General features: G+C 27.5%; 1 protein-coding gene across 1 annotated transcript; it reads right to left on the bottom strand.

The window, feature by feature from the left end:
• Positions 1-11,054: 11,054 nt before the first annotated feature.
• On the bottom strand, positions 11,055-12,356 carry LOC129611987 (uncharacterized protein F54H12.2-like). Its single transcript, XM_055525425.1, has one exon. The coding sequence runs from the start codon at positions 12,354-12,356 to the stop codon at positions 11,055-11,057; it is 1,302 nt and encodes a 433-aa protein (XP_055381400.1).
• Positions 12,357-15,733: the final 3,377 nt, after the last annotated feature.

Below are 15,733 nucleotides of genomic sequence, written 5' to 3' on the forward strand. Positions count from 1 at the left end.
TACAAGTTCAGAAAATGAATATCTCTTGTTAAACCATAAAGCATGGACACCACCACGATATTTTAGTTTTTTTTTGTATTTTTCCTTTTTTCATTATTTTCTCGCAGTGTAAGAACTCATATTATTTCCGGGTTCATTAGATTTCTTAGTAAATGCAGTCTTATAACACAATAATATTTTGGTATGATTTCAAAAGGCGCAAAATTTTTATAGTCGAAAACTTGCTGCGTTTTACAAAGCGTGTGTTTTTTAAGGTTTTAGCATGATAGAAAATGCAATATATATAAAAAAAACCGTATTGCTAACAAAGATCTATCTATTTAAATACTATTTCTCATATACTCGTATCTTGGATTTCAACCAGCATTGTAACAACGATACGCTTGCATTCAAACGAACATTGTAACGACGATACACCATTTTTAATAATCTGATAATACGAACGTTCTTTGACAAGTTTTTAATTCTAAATCATCACCTTCTCATTATATCCAAAAATATTTTTTCAAAAACTATCGAGAAAATTCCTACTCATACTAAAATTATTTCTCTTGTTTTTACTTTATGATGTGTAGTTAGTTTAACATTTTTATATATTGTATTTGATGTTCATACACCTTGTCTGGGCTATGTGTCCCCATCTAGTGTTATTTACTCGTAATGTTTGAATTTTTTGAAAAAAAATAAAGTAACAAACAAAAAAAATGCAAATAACTAATTTTTGTTATTGTTTTTCTTTTCGTCTGCAACTTTTCTTATATATTGTATATCTATATGGACACGATGTTGATGATGATGGTGTTTCACATCAACGCTGGTATTTCAGAAATGTAAAAATTTTTGTAAGAGAAAAAACAAACAGAAAATAATAAAAATCTCATCTTCCTACATATTATTTTATAAACAAAACGGATCAAATTTCAATAATAAAAACAACAAGAACAACAGACACAATGCAACAAACTCGTAAGCTATTCAAAAATCAAAACCTCATAATATATGTATATACACTTATATAAAGGTACATATATATGTACATATATACATTAATAATTTTAATAAAAATTTATAAAAGAAACAACAAATTACAAATTAAAAATGAAAAAATTAACAAAATATTCAAATAGGTTGTATGTATGTGGTTTGGATCTTTGGTTACGGATATTATATTAAAAGTAATGGCCCTAACTTTCTGATCAAATCTTACTCTATACATAATTGTTATCTATATCTCTTTGTATTTATATACACATATGTATATATATACATATATATCATTTATGTATATATGCATATATATATATATAAATATATATATACATGTGTTATTTGTGTATTTTAATTCATTATGCATATATAAATATTTGTTTGAAAAAAAAAATTATAATAATTTAAGTGATAAGCTTATGGTAATAATTTTCTACATAAATCCGCATCTGCACAGATCGTCACCACACCACACCACACCATCAACAATTCAACCAAAACCAATTGAAAAGAACGAGAAAGAGCATAAAGATTTTGTGTTGTGATCAAATGATATTCAATATTTTTTCTTTTTTTTAATCATTTAAGATCATCGTCGTCCACATGCTCATCTCAAATCAGCGATATAGTGAAAGAGTAATATATGTGTTGCCATAAGTTGAAAAATTTCATATAGGTAATTTACAAAGAAAAAAACAAACAATAATATTTTAATAAATAAATTTTTTTTTTGTATTTTAAATGAAAGATAATAGGTCGTTTGCCGTTTTGATTTTGTTATACATATATATATATGTCATATATAATTTACATACATATAATATGTTAAATATATGAGTGATCAAGTGGTAGTTTCAACGCACCTTTACCTCACTTTCTTGTGTCTCATTTGTTTTGTTTTTTTTTTCAAATATTTTTCAGTCATCCTGATCAATTTTCTTTATACTTAATTTTTTTTTTATGCAATTTTTATTATTATTGTTTTTTATTTTTGTTTATTAATTTTACAACATATCAAGTGATCACCACTATATTATTATATATACATACATATATATATATATCTTTTATGCATGTAAATGATGTTAAGGAATTTCAATTATTTTGCTTTTATTAAAATTTTTTAAAGTAACATCGATGAGGATAATAAGAAAGGATGATATTAATTGAAATTGAAGAGAAAGGATTGAGTAATATTATATATATATATATCTACGTGAAAGAGACATTAATCTTAAAATATTCTCAGTTTATATATGAGTAGTATAGTAGTACTTCTCCGTAGTAAAATATATAAAAAAATAATTGGAGTGAGTGAAAGGGTATTTACGAGTAGCACTTTTGCTAAGAAACCAATATAAAAAACCAAAAAAAAAGCTTTTAAAATAAAAAGCAAAATAAAAAAATAAAAAGCAAAATAAAAAGAAAAATATAAATTGTGGTGAAATATTAACGTAGGTGTAGCTTACATGTTAAGATATAAAATATTTTCGAGTAGTACTTGATCGAGCAAACCAATATAAAAAACAAAAAAAGCTTTAAAAAATAAAAAGCAAAATAAAAAGAAAAATATAAATTGTGGTGAAATATTAACGTAGGTGTAGCTTACATGTTAAGATATAAAATATTTTTCGAGAAGTACTTGATCAAGCAAACCAATATAAAAAAACAAAAAAGCTTTAAAAAATAAAAAGCAATATAAAAAAGAAAAATATAAATCGTGGTGAAATATTAACGTAGGTGTAGCTTACATGCTAAGATATAAAATATTTTTCGAGTAGTACTTGATCAAGCAAATCAATATAAAAAAACAAAAAAGCTTTAAAAAATAAAAAGCAATATAAAAAGAAAAATATAAATCGTGGTGGAATATTAACGTAAACGTAGGCATGCCAAGATATAAAATTTTTTGTCTTCCAGCCGGATAAAGAATCTGTTATCTATAGAGTTAAACAGAATGTATGTAAGTTTTGAATGGATAAAGAATCTGTTGTTTATAGAGTTAAACAGAATGTATGTAAATTTTTGAATAAAAAACCGATACCTGTTAGTCGAATTAAGAAACGCATTTTGTAAATTTTTTTATTAAAATTTGACTTTATTATACAAATTAAGAAATGATGATATTGTTATTAAAATACAAATTTTATTAAGTTGCAACGCTGCTTATTCCTCCTCAAAAAATTTTAGAATAGGAGTCCTGAACTCGTTGTCGTCTCTTCCAGTCATCACCATTTTTAAATTGGAAGAAATCGAATAGTCCGTAATTTTTTTGCTGGTAATAAATGTTGAGTACCTTGCTGGCAGAAAGTATTGATGAGTTTCCGTCTCAATCAATACCTTCTTCCCGTACTTCGTTTTTATTACCACACCTTTTGTGATACTATACGCTTGGTTTAATTGTAAATCCTCACTTTTCAGCAAGGGTTTGTAGGAGGAAACATTTGAAGCTTCCTTAAACAATTCCGTAAAACTCTAGATTATTTAAAAAACAATTGAATTGAATAAAATAAAAAAATGTCTATTATTTAAAAATAAAACAAAATATTTTTTGAATTATAAAAACTTACCATTTTTTAAAAGATTCTTAATTTAATATTTTTTTTTTTTTAACAAAACTCTTTGACTGTTACAAGTTCTTTGATGTTCATATTATGGAAAAGCATGTCTTTTTATACCATTTTTAATAATTGATATTTTGCAATGTTCAAACGTAAATTTTAATTATTTATAATTTTATTATTTATAAATATTATTAAAAATAATATTTATAAATAATATTAATAGGGTTAAAGGTTTATTTTCACACCATTTTTTTTTATAGGTATAAAAACAAATTTTTATATGACAATTAAAATTATTGACTTTTTTTATTGTTTTATTTTTTTTTCACTCTTTAAAATAAAATAAATATTATTTTCTTAAGTGTAAGCAGTCACAAAAGCTATACAATACAAATTTTAAGAACATATTTTATTGATAATTAAAGAATAAACAAGTGTGGCATTATTTATCAATATTTTTTGTGTATTTTTTTGTGTATAAACAAGTGTCGCATTATTTATCAATATTTTATGTGTATTTTGGTTAATTAAATTAAAAATTTAATATCCATAAATAATATTTGCGTTTATTGAGTTGACATAAGTGTCTTTGACATTCATTGGCGTTTGTTTTTTAAATTTTATTCATCAAAACATTAAGTAAACAGTAATGCATTTTGTAAAAGAAGACTTTTTAGTATAAATAGTGCAAATTTTTTATATGAACACGAGTATTTTTTAAATTTTTTTACCAATCGTAGATCATTGTTTTTTAATAAAAAAATATTAAATTAATAATATAAAAAGAGTACTACAAAAGACACACAAAGTTTAAAGTTCAACTGAGTCTGGTTGAGCGGTATTCTTTTTTAATACATAATATTATAACGCAAAAAAAAAAATGGATCAGGTAAATAAAAACTTAATTTTTTTTAATCTTAAATTATTATATGACAAGTATACACGACTAGTTTTATACAGTAATAAGTTGAGACTCAAATGGTATTTGTTATGTAGTGTAAGTACACTACAAAAACCATGGAATAAAAATATTATTTTTTCTATTAGATCAATTTAATAGAGACGTTCTTTATTAAATTTACGGAATTTGTGACAAACTTTACAAATACATTTATTAGAAGAAACCAACCTGAATCCAATATTGAAGCAGTAGTAGAAGAAACTGGGGAAAACGCTCCTAATATTGAAACAGCACTAGAAAAAACTGGGGAAAACGCTCCTAATATTGAAACAGCACTAGAAAAAACTGGGGAAAACGTTCCCAATATTGAAACAGTTCTAGAAGAACTTGGGGAAAATGAAAATGATTTAAATCAACAAGGTACAGGCTCAAATCTTGTAAACGTTATACATCAAAAAGAAGTTGGGGAAAATGAAAATGATTTAAATCAACAAGGTACAGGCTCAAGCCTTGTAAATGTTATACATCAAAAAGAAAAATTTAACAAAAAATTTGGTGTTATAACCAAAGAAATAACATTTAAATTCGAAGATTTTGAAAATAAAAATGGATCTTTGTTTGACCATCTTAATAGATGCTTTGAAAAACTGATTTCAATCATAACAGAAGGTTTAGAGAAGCAGGATTTTATTGGCATAAAGATATCAATACCAAGTTTGGAAAACACCAAACCTATCGGACTAAGTTTTAGAAACATCCAGCAACTAGACTCAAATTCCATTTTGGATTTGTTTTCATCAGTTTCGCAGTCAAATACAAACTTTATGCTCACCGATTTATTGGAAATAATTGTGACAATTGTTAAAATACCCTCAGGTAAGGGACGTGTTAAAATGACTTTTTTATCAGACGCGGAGATTTTAAAAAAAAAAGCCCAAAGTATTATTGATAAAGGTGAAACAACAGATAATACTTGTTTGCCAAGATCTGTATGGATTGGTAAGATTTTGGCTGATAAGGTTAACGATTCAATAAAAAAATAATATTTAAGAAAGAATTCTAAAATTTTAAATTTGAAAGTAAAAATGTTATGCAACAAAGCCAAAATAAATGTTAATAAAAAAAGTGGGTACAATTCAGGGGATATTTTTAAATTTCAGAAATATTTGACAAATTACAATATCTTTTTGTATAAAAATAGACAAAATTGTAACGAAAAAATCGTTTTTCGGAATACAAACATAAAAAGAATAAATTTATTTTATTTAGAAAAAATGAAACATTTTATAACCATAAAAAATGTTTGCAAGTTTTTCAATAAAAATAAAGAATGTGAATTTTGTTTTGAATTGTATGACAATAGACACATATGTCCATTGAAATGCAAGTATTGTTTAATAAACCCTCCGTGTGGTTTTATAAATGATAACTTTATAAAATGTTCGGAATGTAATCGTGGTTTTAGAGGCCAAATATGCTTCGATAACCATAAAAAAATAAATTCCTACAAGAATTTTACTGTATGTTCACAAATACAGATTTGTCAAAAATGTTTTAAATATTTCGATTTACAAAAACGCGAGCATATCTGTAATGAAAAGTATTGTGCAACATGTGGAAAATTTGTTGATCAAAATCATTTGTGTTATATTAAAAAGTATAAAAAAAATCCTCCTAAAACTTTTTCAATTGTATTTTTTGATTTAGAATGTACTCAAGACAAAACAATTAAATCAGCATCTTTACATGAACCTAATTTATGTGTAGCTCAGTTAGTTTGTAATTTATGTTATAAGAACGATGGTAATTTCGAATGTACTAAATGTAAAAAACGGACACATATTTTTGAAAACTGTGTTGAAGAAAATTGTGTAACAAAATTTGTAAACTTTCTGTTAAAAATTACTGCCGACCAAACATTAAAAATTTGTTGTATAGCACACAATTTTAAAAGTTATGATGGTCAATTTATTATAAGTGAACTATTACAGCGTAACAAAACTTTGGTACCAATTATGGGAGGGAATAAAATTTTAAAAATAACATTTAATTACAATATTTTTTTTATAGATTCTCTTAATTTTTTACCAATGCCTTTGGCTAAATTTACTTCTGCATTTGGTCTTGATCAGAATGATGTTAAAGGGTATTATCCCTATTTATTTAATACAAAAGCAAACTATAACTATATTGGAGAAATTCCAAGCATTAAAATGTTTTCTTTAAATAACTTTAACTCACACGAGTTAGAAAAATTTTCTTTATGGTATAATAATCTAAAAACATCAAATTATATTTATAACAATAGAGAAGAATTAATAAAATATTGCATTCAAGACGTAAACTTATTACGTCAGGGATGTTTAAGATTTATGGATAATTATCTTCAATTGTTGAATGTTAATCCTTTTTTTGAAACCTTTACCTTAGCTCAAGCTTGTTTAATTACATACCGTAAACATTTTTTAAAAGAAAAAACCTTAGGTATAGTTCCAATTAACAATTATCATAAAAAGAATAATCAATCTTGTATTGGATTAATGTGGCTTGAATTTAAAAACCAGGCCAGCTGTGGTAAAATTCAATATGAATATGTTTTACCAGACTGTGGATTACAAGTAGACGGTTTTAATCAAGATACTAACACTGTTTATGAATTTTTAGGATGCTTTTATCATGGGTGCGAAGACTGTTTTTTTAACAGGGACTTGGTTGTTTATGGATTTAAAATGCAAACTAAGTTTGAAAATACTATGTACAAAATAAATTTTTTAAAACAAAAAGGATATGTTGTATGTTATGAGTGGGAATGTAAATTTAAAGATTTTTTAAAAAATAATCGAAAAATAGAAAATGATATAAAAAATACTCCATTAGTTATATTTAACCCGATTAATGCTCGAGATGCTATTTTTGGAGGTCGTACTGAAGTATTTAAATTATATTATAAAATCAAAGCAAATGAAAAAATTTGCTATTACGACTTTACTTCTCTTTATCCATATGTGAATAAAACTTGTAAATACCCAATAGGTCATCCAAAAATTTATAATTTTCACGAATGTAATCAATTCAAAAATGATATTAGTAAAATAGATGGTTTAATTAAATGTTCTGTTTTACCACCACAAAATTTATGGCTTCCAATACTACCAATTCGCGCTAATAACAAAATGTTAATGGTTTTATGCCGCACATGCGCGGAAAGGGAAAATGTTGTATCCAAATGTACTCACAATGATACAGAGAGGATGCTTTTTGGCACTTGGACAGATATGGAATTAAAATTAAGTGTGAAATATGGATACAAAATAGTAGAAATACATGAAATTTGGCATTATGATTGTGAAACTTATGATCCGATATATAAAACAGGTGGACTTTTTACTGACTACATGAACTATTTCATAAAATACAAGACTGAAGGTTCGGGTTATCCAACTGGTATACAAACTGAATCTGAACAAGATGCATATATAAAAAATTTTTTTGATAAAGAAGGCATAATGTTAGATCAATCCAAAATTTCTCTAAATCCTTCACTACGAAATCTGGCAAAACTAAAGTTGAATTCATTTTGGGGAAAATTAATACAACGAAATGATCGTCATATAACGACTGTTGTACAAAACATAACACAATTTCATAACTTGATTCATTCAAATGGTGTGTCAATAATGGATATATTTGTTGCAAGCAAGCATCAGATTTGGATTAGTTGGAAATACAATTTTCCTGAAATGAATCCTGTTCTTAAAAATCAATCTTTAATAATTGGAGCTTTTACTACGGCGCATGCTAGATGTCTACTTTATAATGAAATTAGCAAAATTGGTAAAAATCTTTTGTATTGCGATACGGATTCTATGATTTTTGTTCAGCAAACTGAGAATGAATATAATTTAAAGATAGGTAAAATTTTGTAGATATATATATTTTTTCGTATAATTTTGTATAATTACAAAAAATTATTTGCTTTATAGGTACTTTAATTGGAGATTTAACTAACGAACTTGCATCATATGGAAAAAATGTTTACGGTACAGAATTTGTATCAACAGGTCCCAAAAGTTATTCGTATCGTTACTATAATCCTGATACAGATAAGTTTGGAGAAGTTGTTAAGTGTAAAGGAATAACAAGTACTAAAAGTGAAACATCTTTGAATTTTGAACACATGAAGGAAATTGTTACCGACCCTTTTGGATGCAGTAATTTGTATTTCACAACAGTTAATAAAATTAAACGCCAAAAGCATTTTCAAGTAACATCAGAAGATGAAAAAAAAAAATTTGGATTTACATTTACAAAACGAGTGTGTCGTAGCAACTTTGAAACAATTCCTTACGGATTTTTAAGTACTTGGTAAGAATTAAATTCTGTATAAATTGGTAAGTTGTTCTTAATAAAAATTCATTTTAATTTCAAATGTCCACAAGAAATATGGAAAAAAAATATTTAATAGCTGACTTACAATTCATTGTTGGAAGCAACAATCAATATTATCTAAAGGAATTGGCGATTAACCACAACAAATCAGTTATTACTACCGTGTATTACTTTAAACCTCCTTATCCATATGAAGAACTTTCTGTTGCAGCACAAAAACAAAACAGTTACAACAGAGATAACATAAACGGTTTGAGTTGGAGTGATGGTCTAATTGATTACAACTGTATCCCTACTATCATTGAAAGTTTTTCGAATTACAACAGAATTTATGTAAAAGGACTTGAAAAGAAAACATTTTTGGAAAAATATTTGCCGAACCAGATAATTAATTTGGAAAATAATATACCAGCTTTAAATAAACTAACAAATTATGAATCATTTTGTCAAATCCATTTAAATTCAAATAGTCATAATAAACGTTGTGCTGTAAAAAATTGTATTAACATACTCATGCATTTATTAAAACAAAGTAAAATTTGATTTAAAAAAAAGAATATGTTTTATTTACTTGTTATATTAACGTTACATATTTCAGAGTCATTAGTTAAATTAAAATCATACAAGTAGCAAAATATTTGTTCTGCCATAAACATAGGTACTTCGTAGAATAATCTGCTATAATTACATTGGTTAGGTGAAAACTGCATTGGAATGTAAAAGTCGTCCTGAGATAACTTGGTTACACCCTTTTCTTTGCATTTTGCAAAGTATTTGTGAATATATGTCGCAACATTATCACTAGCATTGTTATTATAGGACATTATGGCTTGTATGTAATCCAACATTTCATTCAATTTCCAATATTCTTCTTGTTCAATATTAAAGATTTTTTTATCTTCTTGATTGAACTCCAAGATGCTGCAAACTGGTTGATCTTCGTTCATTATTCGAGCTGACTCCATATTCTTGGCTTGCTTGTAAAATGAGTGCCATTCGTTATAAAAAACTTGAACTGGTTTCTTACTATTCCGATGAAAAACTATTTTTGACTGAAAAGTGTTGCAATCAAAACCTATTACTACTTTGCACGTTTGTTTTGTATTCAAAAAATATGTGTAAGAGAGTAGTAAATTTTCCATTTTAGATGATCCTTTTTTAGATATTTTTGCTAGCTTCTTGGAAGTTGTTGCTTTTCTTTTAGAAGACATTTTAAGTCAGGTATCTCAAAACTGAATAAATCGTTTAAAATATGCGGACTGTGGTATTTATACTTTTTTTCAAAAACTATAACTGTGAAATCGGTTTTCTACATATTTGTAACGTGTTGTTTATATGTGGCGTATACCTGAATATTTTCTTAAACAATTTCATAAGAGTTTTGTCATTGACATTTTGATTGTTACGGTTAAAAATATCCAGGAACCTTGACATGCTATAACCTTTACATCTGTACCATAAATATACGCAGCAATATTGACCACAAATTTCTGAATAGTCCCCTTGCAATCGTTTGTAATTGCAGGCAGTGTAAGAACTTTTTAGAACTTTTTTTAAGAAATTGTGAAGCTCTTTTTGAACAGGTGCTTGTCCATACGAATCAAAATATTCAATAAATCCATTTAAAGGTACAAAAATGCATATCCAATGTTTACCTGGTTTAGTATGAACATCAGTATTTACCACTACAAATCCAGGTTTTTCAAAATGCTTAGGAAGCTTGTCTAGGGGAAAAACTCCTTTGAAAAATTTTTGTGTTTGCTGATTACACGACAATACATGTTTTATTTCTAAAGTGTTCATTGTACTTATTAATCGGCTGATTCAAAAGAAATAATATCATAAATCTTAGTATTCTCTTTTAAATAATGTTTTAAAAATTGCATGCTGGAACGACCATTTGTTATAATAACATCAAATTTTTCCATAAATCCGCGAAGTTCTTTGTTTTCTTGCTCATTAAATACATTGCCGAATTTATAGTTTTTTGTGGTATTTGGCGTAATTTCTTTTGTAGGAAATTTGTAGTTTGTTTCCTTGGTGATTATTTTGGAATTTCCTCTTATTCCAACACATGTAACATTCTTAACAAATATATAATCGGTATTATCAGTACAAAACGTCAAATCGACAATTGCACAAGTTTTTTTAGACATGTTTGTTGTGTAGTGTACAACACTTGATTAATTTTAAGTTTGTAAAAATTGTTCTATTTATACATTTGTGTAGACATTGCGATTTTTGTCTATTTGAATGTTGGAATCAAATTCTCCATAAATAAGTGCTGTTAATGTAGATGAAGTTGGTTTTGATAATCTTGCTTCGATTCTTATAGTTCCTTGATTAAGTAAACCTTGGCAAATTTCATTACCCGATGCATCTGGTGTTAAATCAAAAGCCAATAAAAAGAAACCATTTGCAAACATAGATTTTGTTATTTGATGTCCTCTATCGTTATGATAAATTCCTGTTCCAGAGAATAATGTATGATAAGCTCTTGCATTGCAATTATTATCATCAGAAAAACTTGTTTCTATGGCAGCGTTTGGTACTTGCACACCATTAACATAGAGCATGAATTGTGAAATATCAAAATGCTTAAAATTGTATGGATTTTTTGATCGTTTTCCCGAATACCCTGCATTTTCAGTCATGCAAAAAATAATCGTGTTTGGTAATTGGCCAATAAAAACATTATCTAGCGAAATTGACGAACTATTACTGGGGATAGTAAAATTTTTCACTTCCACTCTTTTATAATGATATTTAGCATTTGATTTTTCTAGAACGGCATTGTGAGCTAACAATACACTAGGATTTATTGTTACATGCCGCATAAATAATTTAGCCTCTACAATTTTAAATTGTGATTCATCAGAGTCATCCGCAAATAGAAAGAAATCTGGTTTTTCTAATGTAAAAAGAATTCGAATATCCACATTATTTATTAAATGAGTGGGTTGATTAAACATATCCACATGAAGTTTTCCCATAAGCTCAACAACGTTACTATTATGATATAGTTTTTGACGTTCCTTTGAACCAGTATTGTCAGATCTAGCTATATTCGGCTTATCTAAAATCCATCCAGCACATTCTAAATGAGTAGTTGCAGCATCAGTTCCATAATTTAATAGAGATTCAATATAAGCTCTATAATGGTAATTTCCATCTGATGGAGTAATATTTTTACCATTAAGTTGTACGTTACATTGCTTAATCAGAGAATGCAAAATATTATTAACCACACTCGGTTGTTGAATTGTTTTCTGATCTGCACCTTTATCATCATGCCATGCTGTTCCATCTTTTTTCAAAATTTGAACTTTGAGTTTTATGTATGTTGAAGATAAATCCCTGTAGGTGTCGCCGTGACCCAACGAAACAAATTCTATTGTTGAAGGGTTATCCAGAGAAGCAATGGGATTGTATGACACCTCCTCAGATTTTAAAATATTGGTTTGTATTGGCGGAGTTGCAAATAAATCTAACTCTGATTTCATGCATTCATTCATTTTTTTCTTGTTTTTTAATTAAAAATATCTGTTTGGTGAATTTTTCTGCGTTTGCTCTTGGCTTTACGTTTCTTTTTATTTGAATGAGTTAATCTCGTTGCATGAGTTCTTTTTATAGTCCTTCTTCTTATACCTCTTCCATACATTTCATTCAATTTGTTTACAGCTCGGCGTCTTAAATTTTTTATTGCTTGTTTACCTCTATCTTGTAATACTTCTTTTGGATTTGCTCCAGCAGCAATATCAGATAAAGCATTAATTCCAGTATCTAAAGTCTCTTGTTTTACCAAATTTAAGCCAGATGATATGAGTGGTTTTAAATATTTAAACAACCCTCCAAAAAAACTTCCAAGTCCACGACCTCTTTGATATTGCACACTAGACTGCACTAACGGGCCAATATCATCAATACCTCTACCTGCTTGAATTAAATAATACTTGTAATACGAACGATTCATTGTATAAGAATAAACGACATGAACCTGCCCACTTATTTATATCTTTTGAAATGCAATACAATTTTTGTAGGTATGTTACTTCTGGAGAAATTTATATTATATCCAAATTTATCGCAAATTAAAACTGAAATACTATCAAAGTTATCTTTGTCTATACTGCAATATTGAACTTTTTCAAATTGTATTATTGTATCCGCAAAGGGATTGATTGTGTTTATAGTTTTCATACATCTTGTCATTGTATCGCCGATATATTGCGGTTCTATTATATCGGTATAAACAAACAGCATATCAGTTTTTGTTTCCGGAGACGTCAACAACGTATTTGCTATTATATGATAAACCTCAATAATTTTAGTTTTATATTTTTTAAGTTCTTTTTGTACAATGAGTGCTTGTTGAAAACATGTTTTTAATAAAAAGTTTACTGTATACCCAGTACCAGCCAGTATTCGTATTTCGACCACAGGTCTTTCACTGCATAGTTTTATGTACTCTGTATGAGTGGTATCTATTTTAAATTTGTTATCCAAAACATAGTTAGCATCATTTGAAATAAAATTGTAGATTTCCCATATCAATTGTTGCTCCACTTGCTTTCTGGTGTATCCTGGATTTGGAGAAATATTTTGAAACAGCGTGGGTAATAAAAGCGTTTTCCAATCACATCGTAGTTCATTTTCATTATAAGGAATATAGGTTTTTCCAATACCGATGGAATTTTTTTCTGCTGTTCCAATAAATATTACAGCAGCTTTTTCGTAAACTTCTCCAAATATATTTGGAATAAAATTGTTCAAAAAAATTTCAGAAATTCCCACTTTCCAATTACTCTTGTTTAACTCAAAATGCTTTGGGAATTTATTTGTAAATTTTGATAAAGCATTTTCTGGAAAATATTTCATTGAGGCATCACTTAATAAAGTTATATAAAAATCCTCTTCCTGATTTATTTGAATCGTGTCCATGGTTGGGTTGATGAACCAGAATCAGATTTTACTTTTGTCTTCTTACGTACAGGAAAATTCAGTTTTAGCTGTTTATCGTCTGCTTTTGTAGATGATCGAAGTACTCGTTTTGAAGGTTTTTTAGGGCTTTCAATAGGAACACTTATAATATCGCCTGAATCAGTTTCAAACATGCGCACATTTGGTGTATGAATAGATTTGCGTGGCTTTAAACGTGCACCTTCCGAAGCTACTGATAGTGCTCTATCTCGGTGAAATGATTCGTCTTTTATAGTATCGTCAAAGACATCATCCTCGTCTAAACTCCAATTTTCAATTGGTTCAAATTCAAAAAGCTCCTCTTCAGGTAAAAATGTAGTTTGTAAACCAATATTTTTTTGGTATATATCATCTGTTTGAACACTAGTACTTTTTTGTGCCGGTTTTACGCGTGTTTGCGTGCCTTTAGACTCTAATAATATTGGCTTATTTAATGAGTTAACAGGCGTCTTTGACATTCCTTGGCGTTTTTTGTTACTAAATTTCATCAAGTTTTGACGATATAAATACCATTTCTGATTATCATTTAACTTTTTGTTAAATAGAATAGCTTTTATATTTCTATCAATATCCGAGAGTTCATTATCGTTTATGATATTTTCTTTTAGTTTATTGTATAAGTCTGGTTGAATAACAATCATCCGTTGCAATGTGTTGTTCATTTTGTATATTTTGAAATTAGTTTTCCTAGTAAACCCGATAGAACTGTACCGATTAACATTGGTAAAAAACCACCTTTTTGTATAATGAATTTACGTTTAGCGTTTATAGATTTTTTTGGGCAAGCTAAATATCGAAGTTGATTTTTATATTTTCTTATTCCCAATAATTTGTTTTTGGAAAGTTTTGTATTTCCATTAAGAATGTTCAATGAAATTTCACACAAAGTTTTTATCACCTCAGAGTCACAATTCTTTATTAAAATATTTCGAAATTTTGTTTTAGATTTTTTTAACGTATGCAGTATATGCTGGTTTGCTATCAAACGTTTCATATTTCTCACATAACTTTTTATTTTTTAATTGATCTAGTGTGCAAAAGCACACACAACTTTTTATTTTATTATCATATATATCAGTTCTGAATTGAAATAAATCGTTTATACCTTGCGTCAGGTCTAAAATAATATAGCTATATGGCTTCGACGTTGTCTCATTATATAGCTTTTGAAATTCTTTAATGTTTTCTGGTACTATTTGTCGTGCCAAAGGTAAAATTTGCGATTTATCTCGTGGATTTTTAAATAGAACCAAGTACTTTGCATTTAACGATATATCTCTGCAGAATTTTCCTTGATGAAAAACATTTTGTGATACAAGCATGATTGATAGGTTGCGATGATGAGATCCTTTAGTAAAAAGTTCGCAAACTTTTTTACTGTAAGCATCAATCATTAAATCATCCAAAATAATCATTGTTGCAATATTGCTATCATTATTTAAATTTTCTGGAATTTCATTAAAATATTCAATTTGGGTAAAATTTAGGTTTTTCGGCATTGCGTTGTTTTCTGGATTACACCACATAATATGTTCTATTTCAGGTTGAATTAATTTATTCATTTGATTGATCAAATTACAAATAAATGTTGTTTTGCCTGAGCCAGACGGCCCAGCTATTATCATTGTAAACGGGTGATGGAATTGAATCATGTTTTAAACATAAACTTTTTGCAGCTCTTGATAATAAAATCTTCCGCTTATTTCTTTACCCTTCAAATCGTGCAGTACAAATAACGGATAAGGTTCTCTATTTATAATTTTATTTACTATAAAAATTTCTTTCGTCCATTTTTCTGTATAGCCATGTTCAAAAGTTGCTTTTTTTCTACGTACTCGTACTAAATCTCCGACAAAAATGTCAACAAATAATTTAGGGTCTTTTTGAAAACGTTTTTTAAAATTGTTGTAAA

Source organism: Condylostylus longicornis, unplaced genomic scaffold, assembly GCF_029603195.1.
Source record: "Condylostylus longicornis isolate FDR11 unplaced genomic scaffold, ASM2960319v2 ptg000055l, whole genome shotgun sequence".
NCBI lineage: Eukaryota > Metazoa > Arthropoda > Insecta > Diptera > Dolichopodidae > Condylostylus > Condylostylus longicornis.